Source organism: Zonotrichia leucophrys, chromosome 18 (genome assembly GCF_028769735.1).
Source record: "Zonotrichia leucophrys gambelii isolate GWCS_2022_RI chromosome 18, RI_Zleu_2.0, whole genome shotgun sequence".
In the NCBI taxonomy this organism is placed as follows: domain Eukaryota; kingdom Metazoa; phylum Chordata; class Aves; order Passeriformes; family Passerellidae; genus Zonotrichia; species Zonotrichia leucophrys.
Window position 1 is genome coordinate 4,798,744 of NC_088187.1, and position 25,351 is coordinate 4,824,094.

The 25,351-nt window shown below is 40.2% G+C and overlaps 1 protein-coding gene across 1 annotated transcript in view; it reads left to right on the forward strand.

The window, feature by feature from the left end:
• TBCD (tubulin folding cofactor D) overlaps nucleotides 1-25,351 on the forward strand; it is a 119,644-nt gene that overhangs the window by 33,359 nt on the left and 60,934 nt on the right. The window contains exon 15 of the mRNA XM_064728162.1: nucleotides 15,154-15,310. Within this exon, the coding sequence (XP_064584232.1) occupies nucleotides 15,154-15,310 (157 nt within the window). The remainder of the gene's footprint in view (nucleotides 1-15,153; nucleotides 15,311-25,351) is intronic.

Genomic DNA, 25,351 nt, shown 5'->3' on the forward strand with positions numbered 1-25,351 from the left:
CAAATTGTATTAAATGTTGTTTCTGATGTTATAGAAGTATTAATTTTGTTAAAATAGTTATTGTGAAGGCACCCTTAAAAATGCAAAGCTGCTCTGCAAGTAGAAAAAAGTAATCAAGCTTTTTCCTAAAATTAACAAGTGTTTAAATGTGCTTCAGATTAATGAAAAAGGATTTTCTAGAGAAGTAGCTTTTTTGTTTTTCAGGTTTTAATGTGGTTGTTTGAGTTGGATACTGATACTGTAAGTGCAGCAAGGAAAAATGCATTAGCATGTTAAATTCTCATCATTGGAGTATGGCTGAAAAAGTAGTCCGATAAATTTAAAAAAATAATATATTGTATTTTAAAATATTTTAAATAACACTAGCTAGAAATCCTTTGAAATATTAAAAATAATATTTTTACATTAAAAAATAAGTAAATGAAATACTGAGACAGGAGGAGAGGTTGAGGTAGGGAACTGAGCTCTTTCTTCTGTCTTAAGTGAGCTTGTTGCACTTACTTTTAACTAATGATGTGTAACTAGCATGGAAAGTTTGTAATGGACTCGGTCAAGTCAGTTTGTACCTGTTATTCTTTATATCTTCTTGGAAGTGCTTGTACTAATTATTCTTGAAAAAAGATATTGTTGTCAAAACTCCATTGCTTTCTGAGGTGAAGCATTTATGATAACGTCCGAATCTGCATTCAGGTGCAGCATTTATAATAAAGGGATGGTAATTAGATTTCCTTGTTCTTCCAGCTTTCCTTTGCTTCATAATGAAAATTCCTGTGTGTCCTGTCCTCCCCCCTCTGACTTTGTACTTGGTATTTAACTTTGATTCAAGTTATTCCTGTTGGACAGAGTATTAACTATCATTTCTTAACAAGATAAAATGCGTTGTTGCAGTTTTCATGTTAGAAATTTCAAGCCTTGGAGCTCCTCTGCCGTGGGTACAGCAGGAGAGCATTCCAACAGCTTTTTATTTCTTTCTGTTTAATTTGTTTTGATGGCTCCAGAACCTGCTGCTCTGACTTGGGAGGTGCAGAGAGCAGCTCATTTTAAAGGGTGTTTACCTTTCCTAAACTTAGGTCAGGCCAGCCAGGTGAATGTTTTCTTTCTCTCTTTTACTATTTAATCCTTTTTTTTCTCATGGCTTAAAAATGCCAGTAATAAAATATTTCTAAAGTTAGACAAGTAGGATAATTCTTCCTCTGGTCCCTAATTCACAGGAGTGTCTGGCAGAGAGACATATTTTAGCATTAAAAAACATTAAAACTATTTGATCACACAGTCAAAAAGGACATTAATAGTTTAAAATAGGTGTAACCAATTAAAACTGTCCCTATATAAATAATGTTACTTACAGCTGTACAATGTATGTTTTGTGCTGCCAAATTTAGAATTTAGTATTGGAAAGAAAATATCAAAATAAGTAGTTGTTATTTCCTTTAACTTCAATGCCATCACTTGTAATATATTTTAAAAACAGGGAAAAAATCTTCACCAGCAGGATAATTTTTACATAACTTTTTTTTCTTAGAGAATTTATTTCCTGTAGACCTGCTTGTAGAAATGCAGATGGTTCTATATTATTATAATTCTCTAGTTTTGAAATGCAGTAGTGTTATTTATTTATATTTTTATTGAAAACAAGTTATTCAGATAATCTTGATTAAACTTGAGGTTATCTTAGTTGTTTGTTTTTGGCACTAGTAACCTCCTCATGGCTTTCGAACCTGTCGCCCTTTCCAGCCTGAGACTGACTGCTCCAAGTTTCCTTCCTTCTATTTTTAAGGGCAGCTTGTTGCTCCCTCCTTGCCTTTAACCTGTTGGCAGGTTCAGAAAACAGGAATGTAGTCGAACATTGTGTGTAAATATATAAACAAAAAATGTCCGTGGGGATAAGTGTATACACACATATGCACATGTGGATTCATCCACACACATAGATATGTGCATATATATCTGGCCAGGTTGTTTTTTTAGGGTTTTAAAGTAGTTTAAATTGTTTAAGATGCCCAGTTGATCAAAGAGGAAATTTCAAAATGTCTTTTATTACAAGCAGGGACAGTAATTACATTTCTTTTTAGGACACTGCTTCAGCAAAGTACGTAACAGCTGCTCATGCCCACCCCATTATTATTGCAGGCTCCTTCTGGTGATGTGGATCTCTCTGACCAGGAGGACTCACTGGGGTGGAACATTTTGAAGGACATGCTATAATTAAAATATTGTGATGTGGCATTATTGCATAACCCAAGGACATGCCATTGTCACCTACCCAGGGTGTTGCAAGAACAAGATTTGTGAGTTTTATTCTAGCTGAGATTTTTCCAGCGATTAACCACCCCTCCCTTCTAAACTTCCAGGTCCTTGAAACTGAAAGATAAAATTTTAACACAACTGATTGTTAATTAGGAGGAAGCAGGGGTGAGAGGGGTGGGCTGGGAGGGCAGTGAGTGTGTGTGAGGTGCAGACCCACGGGAACTGCTCTGTGTGTGTGTCTGTGTGTGAGAGGAAGCTCCGAAACACAGATTAAATTACTTGCTTAGGCAGCGTGGATAGGAAATAAAAATCTCTCTACATACCAAGTTAATAAATCAATGTCTTAATACACTCTAATTGACTAGAAAATAGAAAACGATCTGATTTTCTGCTAAATTTCCAGAAGCTGGAAAAATTAATAAATCAAAGCTGGAGCACAATATTTTTACACAAGCTTTTCAGATGAATCTGACACGACTCAAGGAAGCAGAGCTGGCACAGCAAACACAGCAATTTTAAGCAATATAGCAATATATTAACTCCCCAAATCAAAAAAAATAAATAAAAGATGCTGAAAACCCTTTGCACCCACAAGAGTTAATTATTATAAAAACTTGCAAGAGTTAGGTTTTCTCCCAGACTGAAAGTTTCAACAGGAGAGGTGAATATTTCTGCTGAAAGCTGAGACTGGTGCCGTGAGTGCACCTGCTGGAGTAACCCTGGCTGCTGGGACAGCTGGGAACTGAGCACCTCAGCTTTCCTCCTTAATACCAGCAAAGTTTTATTGAAAGAAATGCTGTGAAGCAATGTACTCACCGGGCAGCGGGGTGTCCGAGGGCCGGCGGGCGGGCGCTGCGCTGGAGCTGTCACTGCTGCGAGAGCAGTACCTGTTCTCTGCCCGAGCCCTGAGTGAAACTGCAGGAGGCTGTTCCAGGGGAGGGACCTGAGCGTGTAGGAGTTGAGCCCTCGGGGTGTAGAGATGCACCTGATATTACTCCAGCCTGCAGCTACGATTCATTTGTTTGCGTCCACCGCTCTCATTGAGCATTACCTCAGCATCTCCTATCGAAGGCAGCTCCCGTCGCTCCGTGCCCTCCAACAACCAAGTTTTGCTCTCAGCTCTGGTGCCTGTTCCTTTTGCACTGTGGGGTCAGAAGTGGCTGAGTTAACACTGAGGATATTTTAAGTTCTGTACAAGTGACTCGTGGGCAGCAGAACTGACTGTACGCAGGTGGTAGCAAAGCTCAAAAAATAATTTTGCTCATTTTTTGGAGACTGACTTTTTTATTGAATGCCCTTTGTAGCTTTAATATTCTCGCTCTTTTTCTTTTTTCCTCCCCCCTCTTCATTTTTATTTAAATTTTTGTCCTTCATGAGTCTCCTTTCTGAAGGCGGGACTGAACTAACTCCAAGCCTGCTTGCCACAGGAACCTGCCAAAGCTTGTCTATAATCGACAGCCAAACGCACAGGTCCTGGAAAGGGAAAGGAGTCACTGCAGGCAGGACTGATTGTCACGGCTCTGTGTTTGCTCAGGAGCTGGGAAATGCAACAGGGAAATGGCCAAGTCAACTGCTCACCCGCTGCTGACTGCTGGGGCTGCCTTTCATTGTCATTTTTTGTTAAAGTTTGTAAATGACAAACTTTAAATTTCTGGGTGCATGTGCCAGTCACTGGTGACATGGCTGAGCTGCTCAGTGAAATGATTTCCTCTGTCACACACAGGATGGCACAAGGAAAATATTTTGATACTTTTAGCTCTGTCTAAAAACCACTCCTGTTAATGCATAAGCAAAGGGGCTTTTGGCTACTAATTCCAATATTCCAGAGATGTTAAAACTTCTATTCAAAACTGAACATAAGAACCCTCTTGGTTCACCCACTGCTGTGTAGATAAGCTGCAGGTTACTGAAACTTTAAATGTATTTTATATTTATATTTAATATTTATATTTATATATTTCAATGGATTTTATAGTTAGCAAAAGTAAGGGTTTTTTTGAATGAAAATTATTAAGGAAATTGTCAGTATAAAATGTGTTCAGAAAGTGGATAAAAGTTGTTTGAAAATCAGTCTTTAAAGTCATGAAAAAGTCTTGAAAAAAGTCTTTTGGCTACTAATTCAAATGTTCCAGAGATGCTAAAATTTCTATTCAAAACTGAACATGAGAACCCTCTTGTTTCACCCACTGCTCTGTAGATAAGACAGCTGCAGATTACTGAAACTTCAAATGTATTTTATATTTTATATTTGTTTTATATTTTATATTTTATATTTTATATTTTATATTTTATATTTATAAAATGGATTTTATAGTTAGCAAAAATAAGATTTTTTTGGAATGAAAATTATTAAGGAAATTGTCAGGACAAGATCTGTTTAGAAAGTGGATAAAAGTTGCTTGAAAATCATTCTTTAAAGTCTTGAAAATCAGTCTTTCAAGACACTTTAAAGCAGTGTCTTAAAAATAATTTTAAAGGTCTTGCCTTTGCTTTGGTGGAATTATTTACAAACATCTACTTCCCTGTGTGGGTATGCAGGTCACCATGCTTCCTTTTGCTGGGCTGGTGTAACTTTTTGAAAAAAAATTCAAATTATAAACAATCACTAATTTTAAGGTAGAAGAGTGGCTTTTGTGGCATGTTTTATTTTTCCCTTAATTATTTTTTTTATTATTATGTTTCTATAATGCAGCATAGCAGTATAAATACCTGTTTTTTAAAATGTGATGATTTTTGTATCTCTGTGGGGCTGAAGCTTTGGGGTTTTATCTTGGTGTAGAATATACTTCTTTATTCTAGGTTCTTTTTAAAATTCAGTATTAAGTAAGTGTTGTTCAGCTGTAGCAGAATTCTGTCATTCTCTAAATGTTACAAACTTCCTTGTATGTGCTTTTATATGAATTTTTTGGCTCAGCTTTAGCACTAAACAGAAAACAAAATGTCATTTGCAGGAACTCTGCATCCAGTGGGGTAAATTTGCCCTGATCTGGGTACACCTCTCATTGCTGTTTTATCCTTCAGAATTCCATTCCCTGGATGTATCAGAGTGTGCCAGGTGCTCTCCACAAAAATCAGAGTTCTTGCCCTGGTGCTCTGATGCCAGGACTGGCCCTGCTGGTTCCCCTCAGGACTCCAGTGCTGCTCCCAGGGATGGCCACTGGTTTTCCATCATTTCCTGGAATTTTTTCCAGGTCATGGCAATCTGTGAGCTCATTAGTTATTCCAGAGAGCAGCAGGATCCCAGGTAAATGTGGATGCTGGTGCACATGGAGATGGTGAAGCTCAGCTTCCCACATGCAAGAAGTGCCTTGGAACTGCAGGGTTCCCCTGTGTCACCTTAGTTGTGTCTACATTTGTGGCTTTGAGATAATAAAATCCTTTTTTTTTTTTTTCTGGGATCACTGGAACCCAAGTTATCGAAGGATTTGTAAATCCTTTGGATTAAGCTGGGATAAATTCTTCCATTTAATTGTAAAATATTTTGAATAAAAATTTATGTATTAGACATTTCTGAGGGAAAAAGGGCTCTCAGCATCAGCATGTTTGGGCTGGGTTGTTCCACACCATTCCCAGAAGGGGGCAAATGGATGTGAATGTAATTGCTGGAACTCACCGTGCCCCGAAACATGACGTGATTCTCCTACAATATTCTCATAATTATTTTTTTCTATCCCATATGAATAGTTATTAGTCTTAATGCTTTTTGAATAACACCTTTGAAATGTGCCTTTGTTTTTCCTAACAATCCAGTCCCTGACTCCAGAGATAGGTCTGGGCAGATTACTGTGCTGGGCTTGGGAGCCACTTGTTCAGATTACTGGAGCAAATTACTTGTATGGGAAAAGAATAAAAGCTCAGCACTTAATAGCAACTGCAGATCCCATTTTTAGATATTTATTGTGGCCTGTGCTGTTTGGTCTGGAGCTAGGATGATCTTTCTCTGGGTTCCCATCCTCGCCCTTGGGCAGTGAAACATCTTGGGGGAAGTGGGAAAGAGCAGGAATTGGGGCTGTAGGCAAAGGGATGAGCTGTTTATAAGGGAGGGTTTGGAATGGTGACTCCTTTCCCTGGCAGCCATTCTCACAGGGATGCAAAATGCACCTTCAGCTTCTGCCTGCTGCTCTGCTTACAATTCTCTTTCCAAATGTATTCTTTTAAAAGTGATTTTCGTGCCAAATATTTTTTTTCCTTTTCTGCTTTAGTTTCAAAGCTTACACCAGAGATTCTGAGCCAGTTTTTTTGCCTCAGTGATAGTTTTTCTGATAGAATCCAGCAGCAGGACCTGAGTTGTGCCATGTACAGTGCCAGGGTAAATAAACTCTTTTTTTTTTGAGCCATACCTGGCATGGGGCTGCTGTGATGCTGCTCTCACCAGAGAGCAGAGGCATAAAACAAATACTCTCAGACTCAACATATTGTTAGCTTTCAGTTATTTTCTGAAACATGCCAAATTTTATAAATATTTGCATGATTAATATATGTTGTTTAGTATTTCAATACATTTTTAAAGTGGGGAATATAAACCAGCAAATATAACCTGATGTTTTATTTTATTTCATTGAAAAATAGTGATGCTGCAGCTTGGCTGTTATGGTTTTGCATTCAAAGTTACATGTCACTATTCAGCTGTAAAATTTCAGTTGTTATTAGAAGGGATCATGCAGCTTAATTTGCATGTGGGAGAAACCTTTTTAGCAAAATAGCCTGAAGTTAACTAAAATCTCATGATCTGGTGATGGATTTGTGTGCCATTCTACATTTGGAATTGCAGCACCGCAAAACTAAATATTCCTTACTCTACAGTGTATGCTAGAACCAAAAACTTACATTTCAGTGTGGTTTCACTATGATTTCACAGCTTTTGTTTTGTGCTGTATTTGTGGTTTTGCAGGCTTCAGACTATTATTTATAGGATTTTTCTTTTATTTAATTGGGTGGGGATAAATACTAAACAAACAAGAGAATCCTAGTTTACTTGAATTTCTGGTTTGCTTGTGAAAGGACGTTATTAAAATTTCTCTTGATGACAGCACAGTATAAACTTTCTAGCTAATAAGGTGTGTCATGTAGAGGAACATGAACCTTCCTGGGTGTTCTTAACGTCTTGGTGGTGAGCTGAAGAATGTTCTGGTGTCATTCTCAAGGATTTGCTGAGCTCTGAGTAGTCCCAGTCTCAAATCCAATCCATATTAGTGTTTCACCAGGAAATAATGCTCACTGTGCCTGATGTGCTCCTGTTTCTGCTGTAAAATCACAAATGTGTAAAGTGAAGGTTGAAAACATTTGCATCACTGAGGAGTAAGTAAAGGAAGCCAGGGAAGGCAGGTTGGAAGAGCCCTGTGGTTACACTTTCAGTGAATTTGTGCTTATTTTGGGAGGATTCCAGCAAGGAAGACGTTCCTTTTAATCTTCCTGCTTTCCTAAATACCCTTACCCCTTCACAAGGAATAGACTGGGGTAGTCCATCAGTCCCTTGCTCCTTTTTAAACTGTGGCAACAATAAAATCAGCATTTCAATCGGAGGAAATAATGCTGATGAGATCCAGGGAAATTGGGACATGCAGGAGTCTGGTACTGGTGGGTTGGTACAACTGATCTGAATCTGCAATTTGAATTTTTTTAATACCAGAATAAATGAAAAGTAGTTATAAAGAGTGAAAATTGTGCAGAACCAGCCTTAACTTCCTCAGTTCATAAGTTACCTTCAGAATAAAGGAGCATGAAGAAACTATAAGAAGGAAATAGGGAGTGTTGAAGGTCTGTTAGTGAGGGACCCGGGGCACATTTGACAGGGGACTTGGCAGGTTAAGATATCATGGGATTCCATGATAAAATCATGATGCCTTTTACATTTTCAGAGAGGTCACACCCAACTCTACCAGTATCCTAAAAGAGCCTGGCTTAGGGACATATTTGTGAGCTATTTCTGCTGAATGGTAAGCTCTTGGCTTAAATAGGAAACACTTGGTTTAAATAGGAAACACTGTTTAAATAGGAACAACTTCTCTCAGTTGATGTTTGTTCTCTGTTTTAAAGCTATCCCATTGTCAAGTGTATTTTTGGTGAAAAGTTTGTGTGAAATAAAGTCTCTGGTGCTGTCAGAGGGTTTCAAATGGACTCAGCCAGTCTCAATAGCAGATAGCACAGCCTTGAAGGAATATCTGTGTAAATGTGACTGCTGTATCTCTGATTTTAAAATCCCTCAGCTTCTGGTGCCTTGCTGATTTTCTACCTTTGTAACTTTTCCACCTTGTTGATTTTCTATTGTTAATTTTTCTTGTCAATTTGGTTAGAATGGATATGTGCTCTGGGGCAGTACCCAGTTTTCTGTTCCTGGTACAGAGAAGGTTTGATCATGTGCTGTTAGGGAGAAAAGATTGGATTCCTGTGTATGTTGTCTTTTTATCTGAGAGTAGAGGGAATGGTGATTACTGATAATTGTATATAACTAGATATACTTTAAAAACCCCCCAAAGTCTCCTTTGTGTAGAAAAACTCTACACACAGTGGACCAAAAGGGCATTTTTGCTTTTCCAATCTCACTTGGGCCGTTCATGAAAAAAAAAAAACCCAACCAAAGTGAACCCAGTACTGCTTTCCAATGCATTTTAGGAGGAGGTTTAACTGAGACCAGGATTTGAATAGTCTTATGGAAATGTATTATGTAGCTTCTAAAACTTGTTTACATTCTCAATTTTTAAGGATTACCTTCTGTGTTTCATATTCCAGAGTAATAAGTTGTTTGTTATGGACTTGCAGCAGCCAGGGGCTGGAGGAGAGGGATGATGAATCTAGAAGTCAGGTTTCTGCACACTGTGTTGGTCTGTTCTGTAGTGCTGGTTAATTGTGAGGCTTTTGGCAAAATTCCAGGTGCTTTTCATCAGAGATACAGGAAGACGTGGGGGGGGAAAAAAAAAAGAAAAAGATCTACCTGTCTTAGGTGGACTCCTTAGAAAATAGAGAACACCCAAACCTGAAAGGCTGGTTATGGAGGAATTCCTTCTCTCTAACACCCAGGTGAACTTTAAAAGTGATGCATGGTCTTGAAAAGAGCCTTTTAAAAAGTTATAATGCCTATGTCACCGTAATAGTTTTCAAATTAGCAAGGAAGCATTATAAATAGTGCAGATTTATTTTTTTTTTCAGTAGCCAGCAGGTATGAGCAGGAAGAAATGCTGTGTCTGGAGCTGCAGCAGGAAAGGTCCCTCCCCCAGCAGCACTGGGAGATGGGGTAAACATTGAGCCGGGAATAAATGACAATGAATTGCTTCTGGCTTTTTCACCATGGGGTTTATCTTGGTGTTGCACAACTTTAGCCTTAAGGCTGGGCTTTCTTGGGTGATATTTCTTTTCTGACACACAGTGTTATGAGTTTACAGAATTTTTATATTCCTTTAGAGTCAGTAAATTCATTTGCTCAGTAGGATTTCTCCACAAGCCTGTTCCTTCATGTCTTTAACTGCAGTTTGCTGTTGGTTCACTCAAGGCAGAGCTCTGTCAGCTGTACACCTGTGTGAAGCTCTCTGCTCTGGCTTTGGGTGTGATTGGTAGGAGAGTCCCCAAAACACAGAGTGCTCAGTGTTTCAGAGCTGTCCTGGCTCAGCTGCTGCTCTGAGGGCCAGCCAGGCAGGGGAATTTGAGCTTTTGGGGCTGTGTTAGGTAAGGATGTTGGGATGGAGTGGCTGGAATCCAGATCTGGCTGCTTCCTGCTTGGCCCTGGCCCCACTCCAGAGCCCTCACTCCTGTCAGCACCAGGGCAATCCCTGGCAGAGGGACCTGGCAGCCAGAGCCAGTGTCCAGCTCCTGAACTCTGCATTTAAGAACCATGGCTGGTATCAAACAGTCTGTGGGGCAACATCCAGCTGAACCATCACCCCTCCTCTGAGTCTGACGGGCAGCCTTTGCATTCCAAGCCTTGCACCCTGAGCAGCCAGGCAGACAACAGCCTGTGTGCTGCCCTGCTGTGATTCATCCCTGAGCAGGTCTGTCCTGTGGGCTGCCTCAGGTGGCTCCATGGAAAAAGCACCACGTGAACATGTAATTAAAGACTCTCTTAATTCATGACGTAGTGAGAGGCTGCAGGGAGGTTGCAGCAGACAGAGCAGCCCTTCAGTCACAGGGCACAGAGTGCTGGGTTTGTGCAGGTGCCTCTGCCCAGCCCGGGTGGGCTCAGCTCTGGGGGCACCCAGGAGCTTCAGAGACTTGAGCTGCTCCCTCCTCACATCCCTCCTGGCCTCCAGGAGCTCTGCTCTCTTCCTCCTTTCCCCTGGCAAACTCCTAATGAGGTCAGCCCTGGGGGCAGGAATGGCACAGGAGAGGTCACCTGTGGGTGGTTTTTAGGCACTTGCCCTTGGGGATGGGATGTCATAGCATCATCCCACAGGAACATGGAGATCTCTGCACATCCAAAACAGCACACAGAACTCTGCACAGCCAAAACAGCACAGAGATCTCTGCACATCCAGAACAGCACAGAGAGCTCTGCACATCCACAACAACACAGATAACTTTGCATAGCCAAAACAGCACACTCATTTTCTGATCCCCACTGGAGGCTTTATCCTCTCCATGAAAGCCCTTCAAGAGTAGATTCTGGAGTCAACAGCTTACATAGAAAATGAGAACAATTCAGAGGTGATTCACAGGATTTTTAAACAAGTCTTTATTTCTGGGAATGGGCCTAACCTGAACTTTCTGGTGTTTGCATGCAGTAAATTGATCCAGTAAATATTAGTACAAGAGCCCTAACGAAGTTCCAATTAGGAGCTCACTCTTTCCAGAGGTGCCATGTAGGAGTGAGTGGTCTCAAACCTGATTTTCTGTACATGGGGGAGCCAGAATTGTGTTTTTAGGAAACAGCACACTGCAGATGGCTGCACCAGCTGTTTTCACAGAGTACACAGAATGACGAAGTTGGAAGGGACCTTAAAGATCAAGTCCAACCCAGCCCCAATACCTCAAGTAAACCATCTCAACTTCTAAGCATGAGGCTGACAAAGAGGCTGAACCTTCACTTCTGCACTGGGTTGGTTTTCATTGAGAAAAATTTGAACAAAATTGGTATTCTTTGTGTTGAATGTAACTAAGTTTAAGCGTCATCATTCATTAATTGTAGTGTCTGTTGCTGCTCCTGCTGTGACATTGTGCACAATGCTCCCTTCAGGAATAGCAAGTGTCCACTTTGTAGTACTTTTTCTTATTAATTCTAAAATAGAAGGATTTGCAATGTATTTTTTATGGATTGAAACAGCTTCTCTGCTTTAACAGTCCCTATAAAAACATAATGCTTGTCTAATACAACATTGAGTTAATCTCTTTTAAGTTGCATATTTTAGTTTGAAACTAAATGTAGACAATTCTTATTTAACCCCAGATCCAATGAAAATCTGTTTCAAATTAAATAAGGTTGACTTGACATTTTGCAATTTTCTTGTGGAGACAAGGCCTAGGGCTGAGGAACAGGTTTTTGTTGTTTGTTTGACTGCTGTATTTGTATATTTTGTATGATAAACATCGCACTAAATTAAAAAAATTGATTTACTGTGTGGAGTTAAAGTGACAAAGGGCTCTGGACAGCACAGGTTATAGTTGAGGTTGGTGAAAAGTATGTTTTTAAAGGGTTAATGTAAAGAATCTTTCATTTAAATACATTAAACCTTTCAGTAACCAATGTCTTCCACAAGCTCCTTTGTAGACACTGGTTACTCTGTTTCACAGAGAAAAGCAAGGCACAATTCTTCCCAAGAATATTTCTGGGATTCTCATTCTCTGAACCTCAGAGAAAGAAAACACAGTTCTTATCATTTGCTCTGCCTGTGTTTGTGCAAAAGTAGAATGCAATATGGAGATTGTTTACTCACAGTGATGGTGTTTTGGTTCCTTGAGGTTCAGAGAATGAATCCCAGAAATATTCTTGGGAAGAATTGTGCCTTGCTTTTTTCTCTGAAGAGAAATGTGGCTACACTCCTTCACCAGACTTACTGTCTCTCACCTACACTGAGCACCCCACTGTGTAAAATCCACATTAAAAAAGCAGAATATCTCTGCAACCTGTCTCCAGTATGAGGAAAAAAAAAACCCAACCCAACCTTGTTTGTAGTGGCAGAAGTTGTTTCTTTATTTTCCAAGGCTTGAGCACAGGGCTGTGCTGCAACTGCAGTGACGCTCTTGGGCATGGCAGGGTGGGGTGCAGCAGGTGCTTATTGATACCTTCAGGCTACAGGTAAAGGTGACTGTGTTTTCTTGAGCAGTCACAGACCTGCACAGGTGGATTTTGTTTTAATAATCAGCCTGAGAGTGGGCACTGTTTGTCCTCTGGTTTTGGTGGCACACTTTAAAAAAAACAAACTTGTGGATCTGTGAAAGAAATGGGAACTTGTAAAATTCAAGCTAAACTTTTAAAGTTAAATCTGTAAAGTTAAGGAATAGTTCAGATCTTCTCCTTGCTGCATCTTCAATAAAAAAAGTCATGATCAGAATTTCAAAAATGAAATACTTTTGTCTCCATCCTACCAAACTAAGTTTCTTCTGGAAAATATTTTTTCTAAAGTTTTTTTTGATTTTTCAATCTGTCATTTTTGGTTAAAGCATTTTTAGCATTTTTTAGGTTTGGCATGGGATTTGAGGAACCCTAGAGCAAGAAATGAAGTGAAACCTGGAATTTTGGGTTGTTTTTCTTTTGGGTTTTTGTAACTCTTAAAAACCAACAAGAAATGTAATCCTGGTCCTGCTTTTTTGAACACAAACACACACACACACACTTGTGTCAGGAGCAGTTTTTATTCAGCATTTCCCACTAAATATTCAACCAGTGATAGCACAAAACTTTACCAGATGCCTCCTAGATCAGTATTCCCTTTGATTTTTTTATTTCTAATTACCAGTGCTGCACACTTTACCTTGTTTCCCCTGTTAGTCCCACCTCCCCAGTGCCTACTGTTTGCTTCCTTTTCTTTTTCCAGACTTTGCAGTCACACAGAGCAATGCTGTGAGTCCCAGATGGAGGAAAAAGCAACCAGAGAGGTGTGAGAGAGGCCAACAGACCCTGGAGCATCTGTCCCTGTCCCTGACAAACCGTTTGATGCTGTGCCCATTTGGGACATTAAACAAAAATACATTTTTTTCTTTTACTGAGACAATCCAAATGTGGGGAGCTGCTGGAGGGCCTCCTTCCCCCTTTTCCTTCCCTGCATAGAGGTGGGAGTGTGCAGGGAAGTGTCCAAAGGAGCTGGAGTGGTCACTTGCACTGAGGGAAACGTGTTGCAGCTTTGCAAAATTGCCTTTGGCGCCTGCTTGAGTGTTCCTGTAGAACCAGCAAATTCCATTTTTCTCATCAGTTGATGCAGCAATTTTCAAAACAAGCTAGGCAGCATTTTTAAATACTTTCATTGCAGTTTCTTTAGGAACTGGGAAATGTCCAACAATCCATCCATCTCTGCTGTATGGTTGTTTCAGAATTGGAATTACTCTTTCTCCCTTGTAGTGTTTATGCTCCTATTACTCAAATCTCACCCATCTCTATATCTACTGCTTGATTTTCTTTAGCAGCTTAAAATGAATTTAAACAGCCTTTTAACACTTCACTTCTCCAGTCATGGTATCTATCTTTTTGTTTAAAGCAGCAGCACAGAGTGATGAACAGCACATGGAAGTTTTAATTATTTTGTGATTATATCCACTCAAGGATATCCAGGCACAGATTGCTAATGAAATACAGCTCAGTGATCCCATTTCTTGTTAATGGGATCACCTTGTGACAAGTATTTTCTAAGGAAAATGATGCATTTGATAAATTTGATACAAGAAAGAAAACAAAGAGAGAAATTGTTTCTTTTTATTTCTTTTTTTTTTAAGAGGCTGTTGTTTCTGCAGACATCAGTCATTTAATAAAGTTGTGCCATCTAGAGAAAGATATATTCAGATTTTCTATCTGAATGTGCAGATACCAAATAAAGGCCCTCTGGGGAGCCCTGCACTCATATTCTTGAACTATGGCAGTGTGTTTCTAGAACGGTGTAAAAGAATTGTGCTTACGGGTTTTGTGTGGAAACCCAGGGCACAGGGAATATTTCTGTGTCTGCTCTGGGGTGCCCTGACCCCCAGGGGAGCACTGACTTTGACCCTCATTCATGGAGAAAGTTTCCTAGATTTCAAGATAAACTAGAATCCACAAAAGTGTGAAATAGATTATAGAGAGTGGATCACTTGGTGAGAAATTGAGGTTCTGGGATTTTTAGTGTGTTGTGGATGGAAGCAAGATGGAGGGCACAGGGTGTCATCCTGGGTTTCTTCTTCATGCTTCTTCTTCGTCCTTCTTCATGGGTTTGGGTGGCATTTTGTAATTGGGTGGAAAAGTCTATATTGCAGCTCTTTGGGATCAGTTATAGGGTTAAAAGGGAAAATAATCCAGGTGTCAGTTCTTAATTGGATAATTTAGTCTTAAAAGACCTTGTAACAAGAGATTGTTGGCCATTTTTGTGCCTTTTAATGAAAAGCTGCTGAATTCACAGTAATGAGACTGTTTTACTGATCAGAAATAATAAACACGTGAGTCTAAACATGAACTACCCTCTCAAGTGCCTTCAATCCAGACCCAGAAAAACCAACGACTGGAATCCCCACAGTTTTGGAAGCTCTTTTATCTGTAGAAAAACGTAATTGACTCCTGCATGGAGTGACTGGACAAGGTGGGATGGATTTAAACTAAAGAGAGTAGGTTTAGGTCAGATATCAGGAAGAAATTCTTCCCTCTAAGGGTGGGAGGCCCCTGGAAGTGTCCAAGTCCAGGCTGGACAGGGCTTGGAGCCACCTGGGATAGAGGAATGTGTCCGTGCTCATGGCATGGGTGGGCCAAGACAATCTTGAAGGTCCTAACTTGCTTTTTGTGTATTTTTTGTGCCATAACAGTGGTCCCTGTGATGCTGAAGGCGCTGACATACGACGAGAAGAGGGGGGCGTGCAGCGTGGGCTCCAACGTGAGGGACGCGGCCTGCTACGTGTGCTGGGCCTTCGCGCGCGCCTACGAGCCCGCCGAGCTCATCCCCTTCATCAGCCACATCTCCAGGTGGGGCTGCCTCCATCCAGCCTTTTTCTGACTCAGGCATGGGGTAACTGAGTGGTATTTTAAAAAATTTTATTCTGTTTTCAGTCTCATGTGAAGGGTGAGACAATACAAGTGTTACAATTCACGCCATCACAATCAGAATCCAACTATTTCCTAATTACTATACACTATAAGTGTTTCTTAACCTATCAACTTTTACCAAACCATAGTATAAATACCTTAAAGCAAATAATCTGAAGTTACTCTTTATGGGTCCTAATACAATGCATCTTTCATTGTTCTTATTCTCTATATATATATCAATATCCTATTTCCTAATTACAATATACTAAGTGTTCTTGGCCTGTCAATTTTTACCACACCATAGTATAAATACCTTAAAGCAAATAATCTGAAATTACTCTTTATGGGTCCTAATACAGTGCATCTTTCACAGTTATCTTTCTCCATGTATATCAATATCCTATTAGTATATTTCAATATCCTATTTCCTAATTACAATATACTGTAAGTGTTTCTTGGCCTATCAACTTTTACCACAACATACTATAAATACCTTAAAGCCAATCACCTAAAATTACTCTTTATGGTTCCTAATACAATGCATCTTTCATAGTTCTATGTCTCCAAATATATCTACGTATACATCTATATAATATTTCTTAATTACAGTACATTATAAGCATTTTTGGCCTATCAGCTTATGCCACACCATGCTGCAAATTGGTTTATAGATTTGGCCAATAATCTAAAATTAAAGCCAATAATCTAAAATTAATCTTCATGGGTCCTACTACAATGCATCTTTCATAGTTCTATTTCTCAATATATATCAATATCTATCTATATATATATATGTATACACACATATGGATATATCTATATATATGTATAGCTGTATCTATCTATATAGATATATATATAGAGATATATCTATCTCTCTATATATAGATATATATATCCATATATAAGTATTTATATGATATCTATATGATATATGTCAGATATATACCATATATATAACTGGCCTTTTTTGCAAGGCCTTTGAAACTTGTTTCTAGCTCCATTTCTCTCTCAACAATATCTGTCCTATTCCATAGCATTTCTAAGTCACCATTTCTTATCTCAAGGTTTGCATGCAGATGCACACTATGTGAGCTTTCTGCCAGGTTTTGAAAATTTTCTACAAATCCATTTACTACATTTCACCCTCTCTCTTGAACTGAGCTAGGAAACTGATACAGGTCATTTTTTAAGTCTATTAAAACTTAAGGTGTTTGCTAACACTTATGCTGAATAGCTTAAAAGTAAAGAATTGTGTATGGGTGGGATGGTGGTGATGTAAACATATCTATTTCCTTTTTTGTGTGATGACTTCAGTTCCTTCTGTTCATGTGATTTTCAAAGGAAAATCCAAAGAAACTCTCACTGGGTAAGAGAAATCGGTGGCGGCTTTGGCAGGGTGTCATCTTCTGTCTGCTTGATCCACCTTCTCTGTGGGGACCTCAGGGACATCAGCTCAGGGAGTTTAAGAGGAGAAGTTTAAGTTTAAGAGAGAGAAGATTTGGAACCTTAGTTCAGTAGAGGCAGAAATAACAAACTATTCTAAAATGGAGGAGTTGCTTTATGGAGTCAGAAAGGGCTGGAAGTATTAGGAGAAATCTTAAGGAAGAGGTTGTTTCTTACTTTTTCAGCTGTGTCTTGTTCCTAACAATCCAAGATTCATGGGACTTCGTCAGATGGGTGTTGTGCAAAGAATAAAGCATATTTTTATTGACCAGCTTACAGCTTGCAAATCGAGCAGGTTAAGTCTAAAAGAATAAAGTATACCTCAGCTCTGCTTCTATTCAAATTATAATTTTCCTTTTAAAGTGTTCCAAATCAAAGATTATTTTGAATAGAAGATAAAACCACTTCCAGTTTCTGAAAAAGGTAAGAACCTTACATGGCAATACAAAATCCTTAACACAGCACTTTTCAATAGTAGTGGTTTTATTACTAAGAAGCTGTTTGAGTTAAAGCTAACAAATACATGAGAGGATTTTTCCTCTTTTGATGCCTTGTGGTTTTATAGAGTAAAGCAGAGTGCAGGATTTCACTTAGCAGTGAATGGAATTGACTGGTATAGTTATTTTTCAATCCATGGTTTCTGTTACAAAAGACTTTCAAAAGTAAAATCTTTTAAGAGATTTCCAAATTGGTACTACTGCAATGGTGGACTACAAGTTGCTGCAACTTTTCCCTTAATACTGTTGCTATTTTTGCAGATACAAACTGGTTTTACCTTTTTTCTTCTGTCTCATGTTCTCCCTCCTCCTTGCCTGTGGGACTTTGTTGTTTGGCCTTTTTGTTGGCCACACACTGGCTGACATTTTGAGGTTTCTTAACGGGTGACTTGCACTGCAAACACAAAGGTGGCTTCTCACAGTTTCTTGGCACACTTTTAGCACAGCCATTGACAGCAGCTTTGTCTCCATCAGAAGGGTTTTTGATCAGTGGGCATTTAATATTTTCTTTTTAAAAACAATAGAAGTTTGGACTATACAGTGATCTGTGGTTCTGGATTCTGCTTTAATTTTTAGGGACTTCCTTGCTTCTAGATTGCTGACAAAACTATTTCAATCTCATCCAAAAGCCTACTTTTCCCACACAGGGCTACCTACTACTGATCTCAGCATATTCCCAAAGAGTATGTGACTGTTTCTTTCTTCTTTAAAAACAGTTTTTAAATTTCTTTGAGACAATCTGTGAATGAATCCATTTTTATTCCTGGACACAGAGTCCTGGCTGGTCTCTGCTGGTTTTCACCCTTGTAGTTTCACTTTTCAGTGCTCGTCCTTTAATGCAGGCTCACCCAGCAAGTCTCTGTCCTGTGCTACTTGCTCCTGGTGTTTTTTGAGACCTTGATAAAACCTTCCTGTCTAAGAACCTGCTGTCCATCTTCTTAAGGCCAAGCACCATTTTTCTTCCTTTTTTCCATAGAGAGCAGACAACAAATGCTGAGACATTTTAGCCTTGTTTCTCTCATGATGTGTTTCATGGTGTTTTGATGATGTTTCATCTACACTGGCATAGATTGTGAAGGAGAGGAGCCTGGTGACTCTGTGACAAGATGTGATGCCTAAAACATCCCCTGTTTTGGGATAATTTGTGGAAAGAGAAGGTGAAACTCCAGGATATCCCTGCTTCACTTTGGCATGCTAGCAACAGTGACATTTGCCACAATAAGTTATTAATGAGATGTTTTATTTTGAAGGGTCATATTTAATTCACTTCTAGCTGAGTTCATAGTAAATTATCTGTAGTATGAAATTCTTAGCTAAGGGCACCTGAAGATGTATTTGCACAGTGAAATAATCCCATGATATTGTATTATTGTAAATATTGTATTTTGATTGATATTGTAAATACAATCTTGTATTCTTTTTGTAATCTAACCACCACTAATGGTAGCAGTGAAGGCACACTGTCACCTGTCACCAGAGTGGTAACAAATGGCTGTGGCACGGTGGTAACAGCTCTGCAGAGTTACATTTATGTTCTCACTGCCTGCAAATCTTTGGTGTTGGTATGGCCAGACTCGTCCTGAAGTCTGGTTCAAATCTGATAATTTTTATAGATTGGTAATCAGCTTGGTGAAAATAAAAGCTCTGAGTTGAAAAACTTTAAAGGTTTCCTTTAAGGTTGGGCAAGCTTTTTGCTTGTAGAAACTTAAGAAATCCCAATTGTGAGTGTTCAAGCCTTCCCTTTATCAGAATTCTGATCTGTTCTGTCTGTCAGAACTTCTCTTCTGCTCATGATGCTTTGAACAATATATTTCCTATTTCATTTCCTCCTTTCCCCTGCCATGCTGCAGTGTTGGTCTCCATAGGTGAGATGCAGGTTTACCTTGTGATTTTTCAGGGTTTGTGGTTTTAGTTTTATGGTCACAAAGCTTTGTTGGTGGGACCTCTGGAACAGATGTTTATAGCAGGAGTTGTTTTTCTGAAGAAGCTGGTGCCCTTCAGCTTCCAGCCTCTTCTGGTAACAGATTATTTTCTTTTCAGGAAAGTGTCAAATGACAATATTTGAGATCCCTCTGCCTGTGGTAACAAAACCAATGAGAGCTGTGGCTGTGCCATCTATGACAACTTCAGTTGTTGGGAATAAATTGGTGGGATGGAGAGAAACATGGGGTGGAAGCTGAAATTGCTAATGAACAGCTGCAAGGTGTTGTGGTTTGTAATATTTTAGTTTTCCAACAAAGCTGCAAGGTATTTTAGCAAGTATTAATGTTATACTAGGTTTCACTTAAAAATCTTTTTAGTTATAGTGGCCATTCCTTTTCTAAATCAACTCTTGAAGGTAGAATTGCCACTCCAAAGAGAAATGGTGAAAAAAAATTCAAATAAAGTATGACACACAGTTTCACCTATTGTGTCAGCAAGCTGATAATTACACACGGCTTTTTTTTAAATCTAGCCTTAGGTGTGTCACTGTTTTACTTAAAGAAGAGTCATCCTTCTAGCCACAAGCAAATTGTTGCTACCCTTCAAAAATGCAGCACTCAGCATCTTGAAACAAAATGCATAATATCCATTGTGAGCTGAATTACACAGCAAAAACGTCTGCCTGAATATACACTATTAGAGAAAAATAGTAAACACCTTCCATAAGTGTGCTGAGTGATTGCAGTCCTGAGCTGCTGGCTTTGCTTAGTGCTGGGAATTGCACAAGGCTTATCCTGGACTCAGTGTTCAGCTGCTGGAAGCACATGGGACCCACTTAGGTACCAAAATACATAAACTGGGTCCTGCCCTATGCCCCCTTAACAGCAGTTACAGATTAAAGCAGAGGGTGATTTGAAGGGGATTCTTTTTTCCTTTTCTTGGATCATTTTGTAATTGAAAGACATTGTTTTTTCAGCAGTAAAGGAACATAAATATTTCACTTTGGACCAGTGAAAAATCACTTTAACTGCATGAAGTCAGATTGGTTTTTTAGTAAAATTTCAGACAGTGCTTTAAAAAAATATTTCTCTCCATATTCACTGTCAGCTGATTCTTCCCTGTTTTTTTATGAATGTTCTCTTCAGTGATGAAATTGGCAGAATACTGAAGTTGCAAACTTAGATTGCTGTAGATCATAGATCACCCCTTCTTTTTCCTGTCCTTGCCACTCTTTTAATAAAAACACAAAAAGAAGATAAAAATATAGAGAACACTTATTGGAAATACATGCCTGAGAGTGTTTCTAATAGCGCTTGCTTGTATTTTTCCACGTCAGTTTTTTTTCCCAATCCATATTTCAACAATATACACTTGCTCATCTGCTTAATGGTCTGTTAAAGTCTAGTTAAACTGGTTTCTAAAACCTTGCCTCATCTATTCAAACTACAGGACCACAAAAAGAAAATTCTTGGCAATGTAGATGAAACTTCACTTCTTTTGCAGGACCATGTTGCTCTTTTTTGTGATGCACTCACTGAAGTTGCTGTTCAAGCATATCTTTATAAAAGTACCACTTGACTGAGCTTTGTTTGTTTCTCTCCCAGTCTCTACATGCAGCCTCTCTTTTTAAGCTTACCTATGAGGAAAGTGAAACAGAATTTAATGACTTGGAAATGTGGGTAATTTGATTCCTGCCCCCTTGGGTGTGGAAGTTGCTGTCTGTGAAGTGGCAGGTGCACAGTAAGGAGCTGAACTGTTTTGTTTAAAACCTAAACAAAAAAATAAAAAGGAAAACATACTTGCACTCTGTATTGCAATTAGAGTGATTAAATGGTTGCTGGCTATCTGAACTGTGGAGCTGTGCAGGGTGCAGGTTCCTTTGCCTGTTGTGGCTGCTGTGGGGGGTCAGGAGCTGGGATCTGAAACCAGAAACAAGTTTCAACAAGTTTCAAAATATGACCTTGCAGAAAGACCAGATATTTTAGAGAATTAGGCTGGTGTAGGGGGGTCAGGAGTTGGGATCGGTTTGGATCTGGGATCTCTTGAGAACTTGTGAGAAACGGATTTGTAAAGAATTCTCAAAATCTGACAGAAAGCTCACACAGTCTTACACATCTGTATGCAAACACTGAGATAAAGTGCACTGATTTAAGAAGGCCATGGAATTGGGATGACATTGCTGAGAGAGAGATTGAACCAGAAACAAGTTTCAACAAGTTTCAAAACATGACCTTGCAGAAAGACCAGATATTTTAGAGAATTAGGCTGGTGTAGGGGGGTCAGGAGCTGGGATCTGTTGGGAGCTGGGATCTGTCTCTGTGCAGCAGAGCACCAGGGCAGGCAGCCGTGGCTTCCCCAGGGTGCTGCCTGGCTTTGGGAGGGGGGAACAAGCAGGTGTGGCTCAGGATGGATGATGGAGCTTGCTCCAGGGCAGGATTGTCCTGCAGAACTGGGGAAATCTGAAGCATTGCTTTGAGCTATGTCTTGTACTGTGATGAAATGTGGGGAATGGCTTTCTGCAGTTATGTTCCTGCAGAGGAGAGCTGGGTGCTGAAGGCACTTGGGCAAAGGGACCTCTGTATCACAGACCCTCTCCTTTCCCCTTTTCTTCTTCTTTTTTCAGGCTTTGTAACTCCTGTTCTAAGCATTTTTCTTGTTGCTCTTTTCCACATGTGTATTTCTTACACTTGGACCCTTTTAGTTCAAATTTTTGCATTGGAATAACTCACTGAACAGCACAGGAGGGTGAGTGGAGAACAGGATGTGTGAGAGCTCTGTGTGAGCTGGGTTAGAGGGACTGCAAAAGTAGCAGTGTGGAAATGGGAATGGTCACAGCATTTCTCCTTCTCCTAGATAAACAGGAGGAATTAAACCTGAGTCATCTGCATTGTGGCTGGAGCAGGCCCTTGTGCTTGCTCCTTGTCCTGTGGGGCTCCTGCAGTGGTCTAACACAGCTCCATGGGGTAAAGGGAACAGGGGAACTGCTCTTGTCTCAAAAATTAAAAAAACCCTGGGTCTAGATATGTTTTCATCACCCAGCTCCCTGTGCAGCCCTCCCAGGTGGGCTGGCATGACTGGAGAGGTGCAGAATGGGCTGTTTGCAGCAGCAATACTCCACAGACACAATTCTCACCTCCTTTTCTTGCATGGATTGTTCAAACCCACCTTGCTTGTGGTGGTTCTTTCCCTTTCCTAGTGTACAGCAGGGAGGAGAATTTACTGTTCTGTTACCACTTCACCCTTTTTAAGGCTCAGGAAGGAAATTTTGGGTTTGTACCAAATAGGCAAGAGGTTGGAGAGTTTATTTTTCTCCTCCCACAGCTTCAGGGTGGCACACTGGGGTTGATGGCAGCAGGATCAGCTTCTTGCTGCTTGTGGCTAGTGGGGACTGGAAGTGCCTGCTGCAGGTGGTAAAAGGAATTCAGCTTTATTGCCTGGTACACCTTGTGCTTGTGAGCTGAGGGCAGCTGGTGCTTGTGCTTAATTCTGTGTTCTGATGTCTCTCACCTGGCCCACCTCTGCGCTCTGGGTCTCCCCACCTTGTCAGGGAAGGGAATGAGACCCACAAGGGCTGGGCAGTGCCCACTGACATACTTGGAGTCTTCTAACTTTCCCTGAGGCCAGTTAGGGGAGGCCTTGTGAGGATGGTTAATGAGGAAAGGGAGAATTATTAGTTGACTGATAAAATTGCAACTTAATTTTTAAATCTGTGTTTATTGTGCACTTAATGTGCTGTCGTGCATGCAGGCTCCATATCTCTCAAGGAGTCAGGAAAGTGTTTCCTTGGGGACTGGAGGGTGTAAAGAAGGCAGGAAAAGTGTCCATAGGGACTGGAGAGTGTAAAGCAGCCAGGAAAGGTGTTCTATAGGGACTGGAGGGTGTAAAGGAGTCAATAAAGGTGTTCCATGGGGACTGGAGGGTATAAAAAAAGGCAGGAAAGGTGTTCCATGGGGATTGGAGGGTGCAAAGGAGCCAGGAAAGGTGTTCCATGGAGACTGGAGAGTGTAAAGGAGTCAATAAAGGTGTTCCATGAGGATTGGACGGTGCAAAGCCATCCTCTGCTCCTCCTGGCAGCAGGCAGGTGTGGTGCACTTGGGGCAAGTCAAGACATGATCCTTTGAGTAGCTTAAAAAAATATCCCACTTGCTTTGACATCACCAGTTTCTTTCTGTTAGGAAATCCTGGTGCAGTATCACATAAACTCCCACGACAAAGCAGCCAGGTGAAGACACCTTGGAGGTGTTCCACCCTCTGCACTAAGCCTGGCTTTGGGGAGGATGTGCCTGTGCTTCCAAGGGGGAATTAGCCTGAAAAGAGCATTTGTGGAGTTTGATAAGTTAGAATGCTTCTTTAAAAGGATTAGCATGGAACAGTGAGTGCAGTGTGATTTAGCAATCTAACGGGGCACTGATAGAATTCCTGGGGTTTTCATTTTGCTCCCCCAGTGTTGTTTGAAGCACTGAGTGGCTCAGGTGGCACAGACAATAAACTGCTTTACTGGCTTTATTTACACAGCTTTGTCTTAAGGTAACAGAAGAGTAAGAAAAAATGGAAAATGTGATTGTAAATGAGCTCTTGTTTGATGCAGTGAGGGCAGCACTCAGGATTCTGAGCTTCTTGGTGTGATGAGGGGTTTTTTGTGGTTTGGTTTTTTTCCCCCCCTCTTCAAAAAAGACCTATATTGAAATACTGAATAACTGACAAACTTCTGTTCTAGTCTGTAAAACCAGAAATGTCAGGCAGAAATTTGCTTCTTTTTGGTTTCAAGGATCATTTTCCTCCACATCTTTTAGTCTTGAAAGTTCTCTAATTAAAACATTTATGGGAGCTAGTCATATCATTAAAACTATAATACTTCTTAAGTGTCCTTTTAAAATAATTTTTAAGTCTCTCTGTGCCAGAGAATTAGCAAGCCTTGATTGATGCCTTGTGAAGGCTGGCCTAGAACAGAGGCTAGACAGAGTTAAAGAATAAAGTAGGGATTTATTAGAAGGTTTCAATGGATATATTTTGAGTAGCATAAGAGCCTAGCCAGGGTTGCACTTAAGATGGATTTAAAATGGTTATAAAATGGATGACTTGTCAGGGAGTCTCACACTTTTATGAGTTCTGCTCCCTTTGCACATTGGAGTTAATTGTCCAACTACAGCTTTAGCCCAGGCAGTCCCATCCTTCTTGTTTTTCTCTCTCCAGCCCACGGTGTTTGTGCTCTTGGGGCTGAGATTTGGATCATTTGTCCTTGGTGCCCAGCTGGAACAGGAATTTTTTGTCTCCCTACTCTGTGTACAGAGCTCACCATCCCCTGATGTGAACCCAGACCCACACACTAAAGCAGCACAGAATGTGAAAAATAGAAAAGCTAAACCTGAGGCACGAGTCTGAAGAGTGTGTACCTGACCCAGCAGGTTTTCAGCAGTGAGGCATCAGTGCTGCTTCCTGAATGCTTCCTGAACATTGCTCTGCAGGCTCTGGTGTTTGGATGACCTCTTCTCTCCTCTTGTCTTTGTGGCAGATGGGGTATTGCTCCTGCAGGTAGCACTAAGAAAGCATTAACTGCCTTTAGAACCCTTTATTGGGGTTTGTTTCCATTTCATTCTGACTTTCTGGCTCCTGTTTTCCCTAATGGATTTAAACTGAAATTACAGAGGCCAAGCTGACTGTGCATTTCAGAGAAGTAGAACAACACAGTATTCATCACTGTAGGGAACTGATAGCCACTACCCAGGGAAGTTTGATATTATCAGTGTAATTAATATCCTCATGCTGAAGCAAAGCTATCTTGAATTTACTTTTCAGCCGGTATTTATTTCCGGTTTTGCCTGGAGTCAATAAATCATGTAATGAAGAGTTTCAGGCTTTGAAAGGAATAATTTTCTGCTTAAATGATTCTCCTGAAGTGATGTTTATTTGTTGCTGGAGTTAATTGAATGCTGGAGGTGGATTTCTAAAGCTGCAGACTGTGTGTCCTGGGATATATTCTCTCTCCTGTGTTGTGTAGCACATCTTTGAACAGCAGCTCTTTTGAGGCACAAGAATTGCCCTGTGCAGGGTCACCAGACTTCATGCATGAAGGAATAGTTTCACATAATCATCCTTCTGTCTCTAAAGGGTC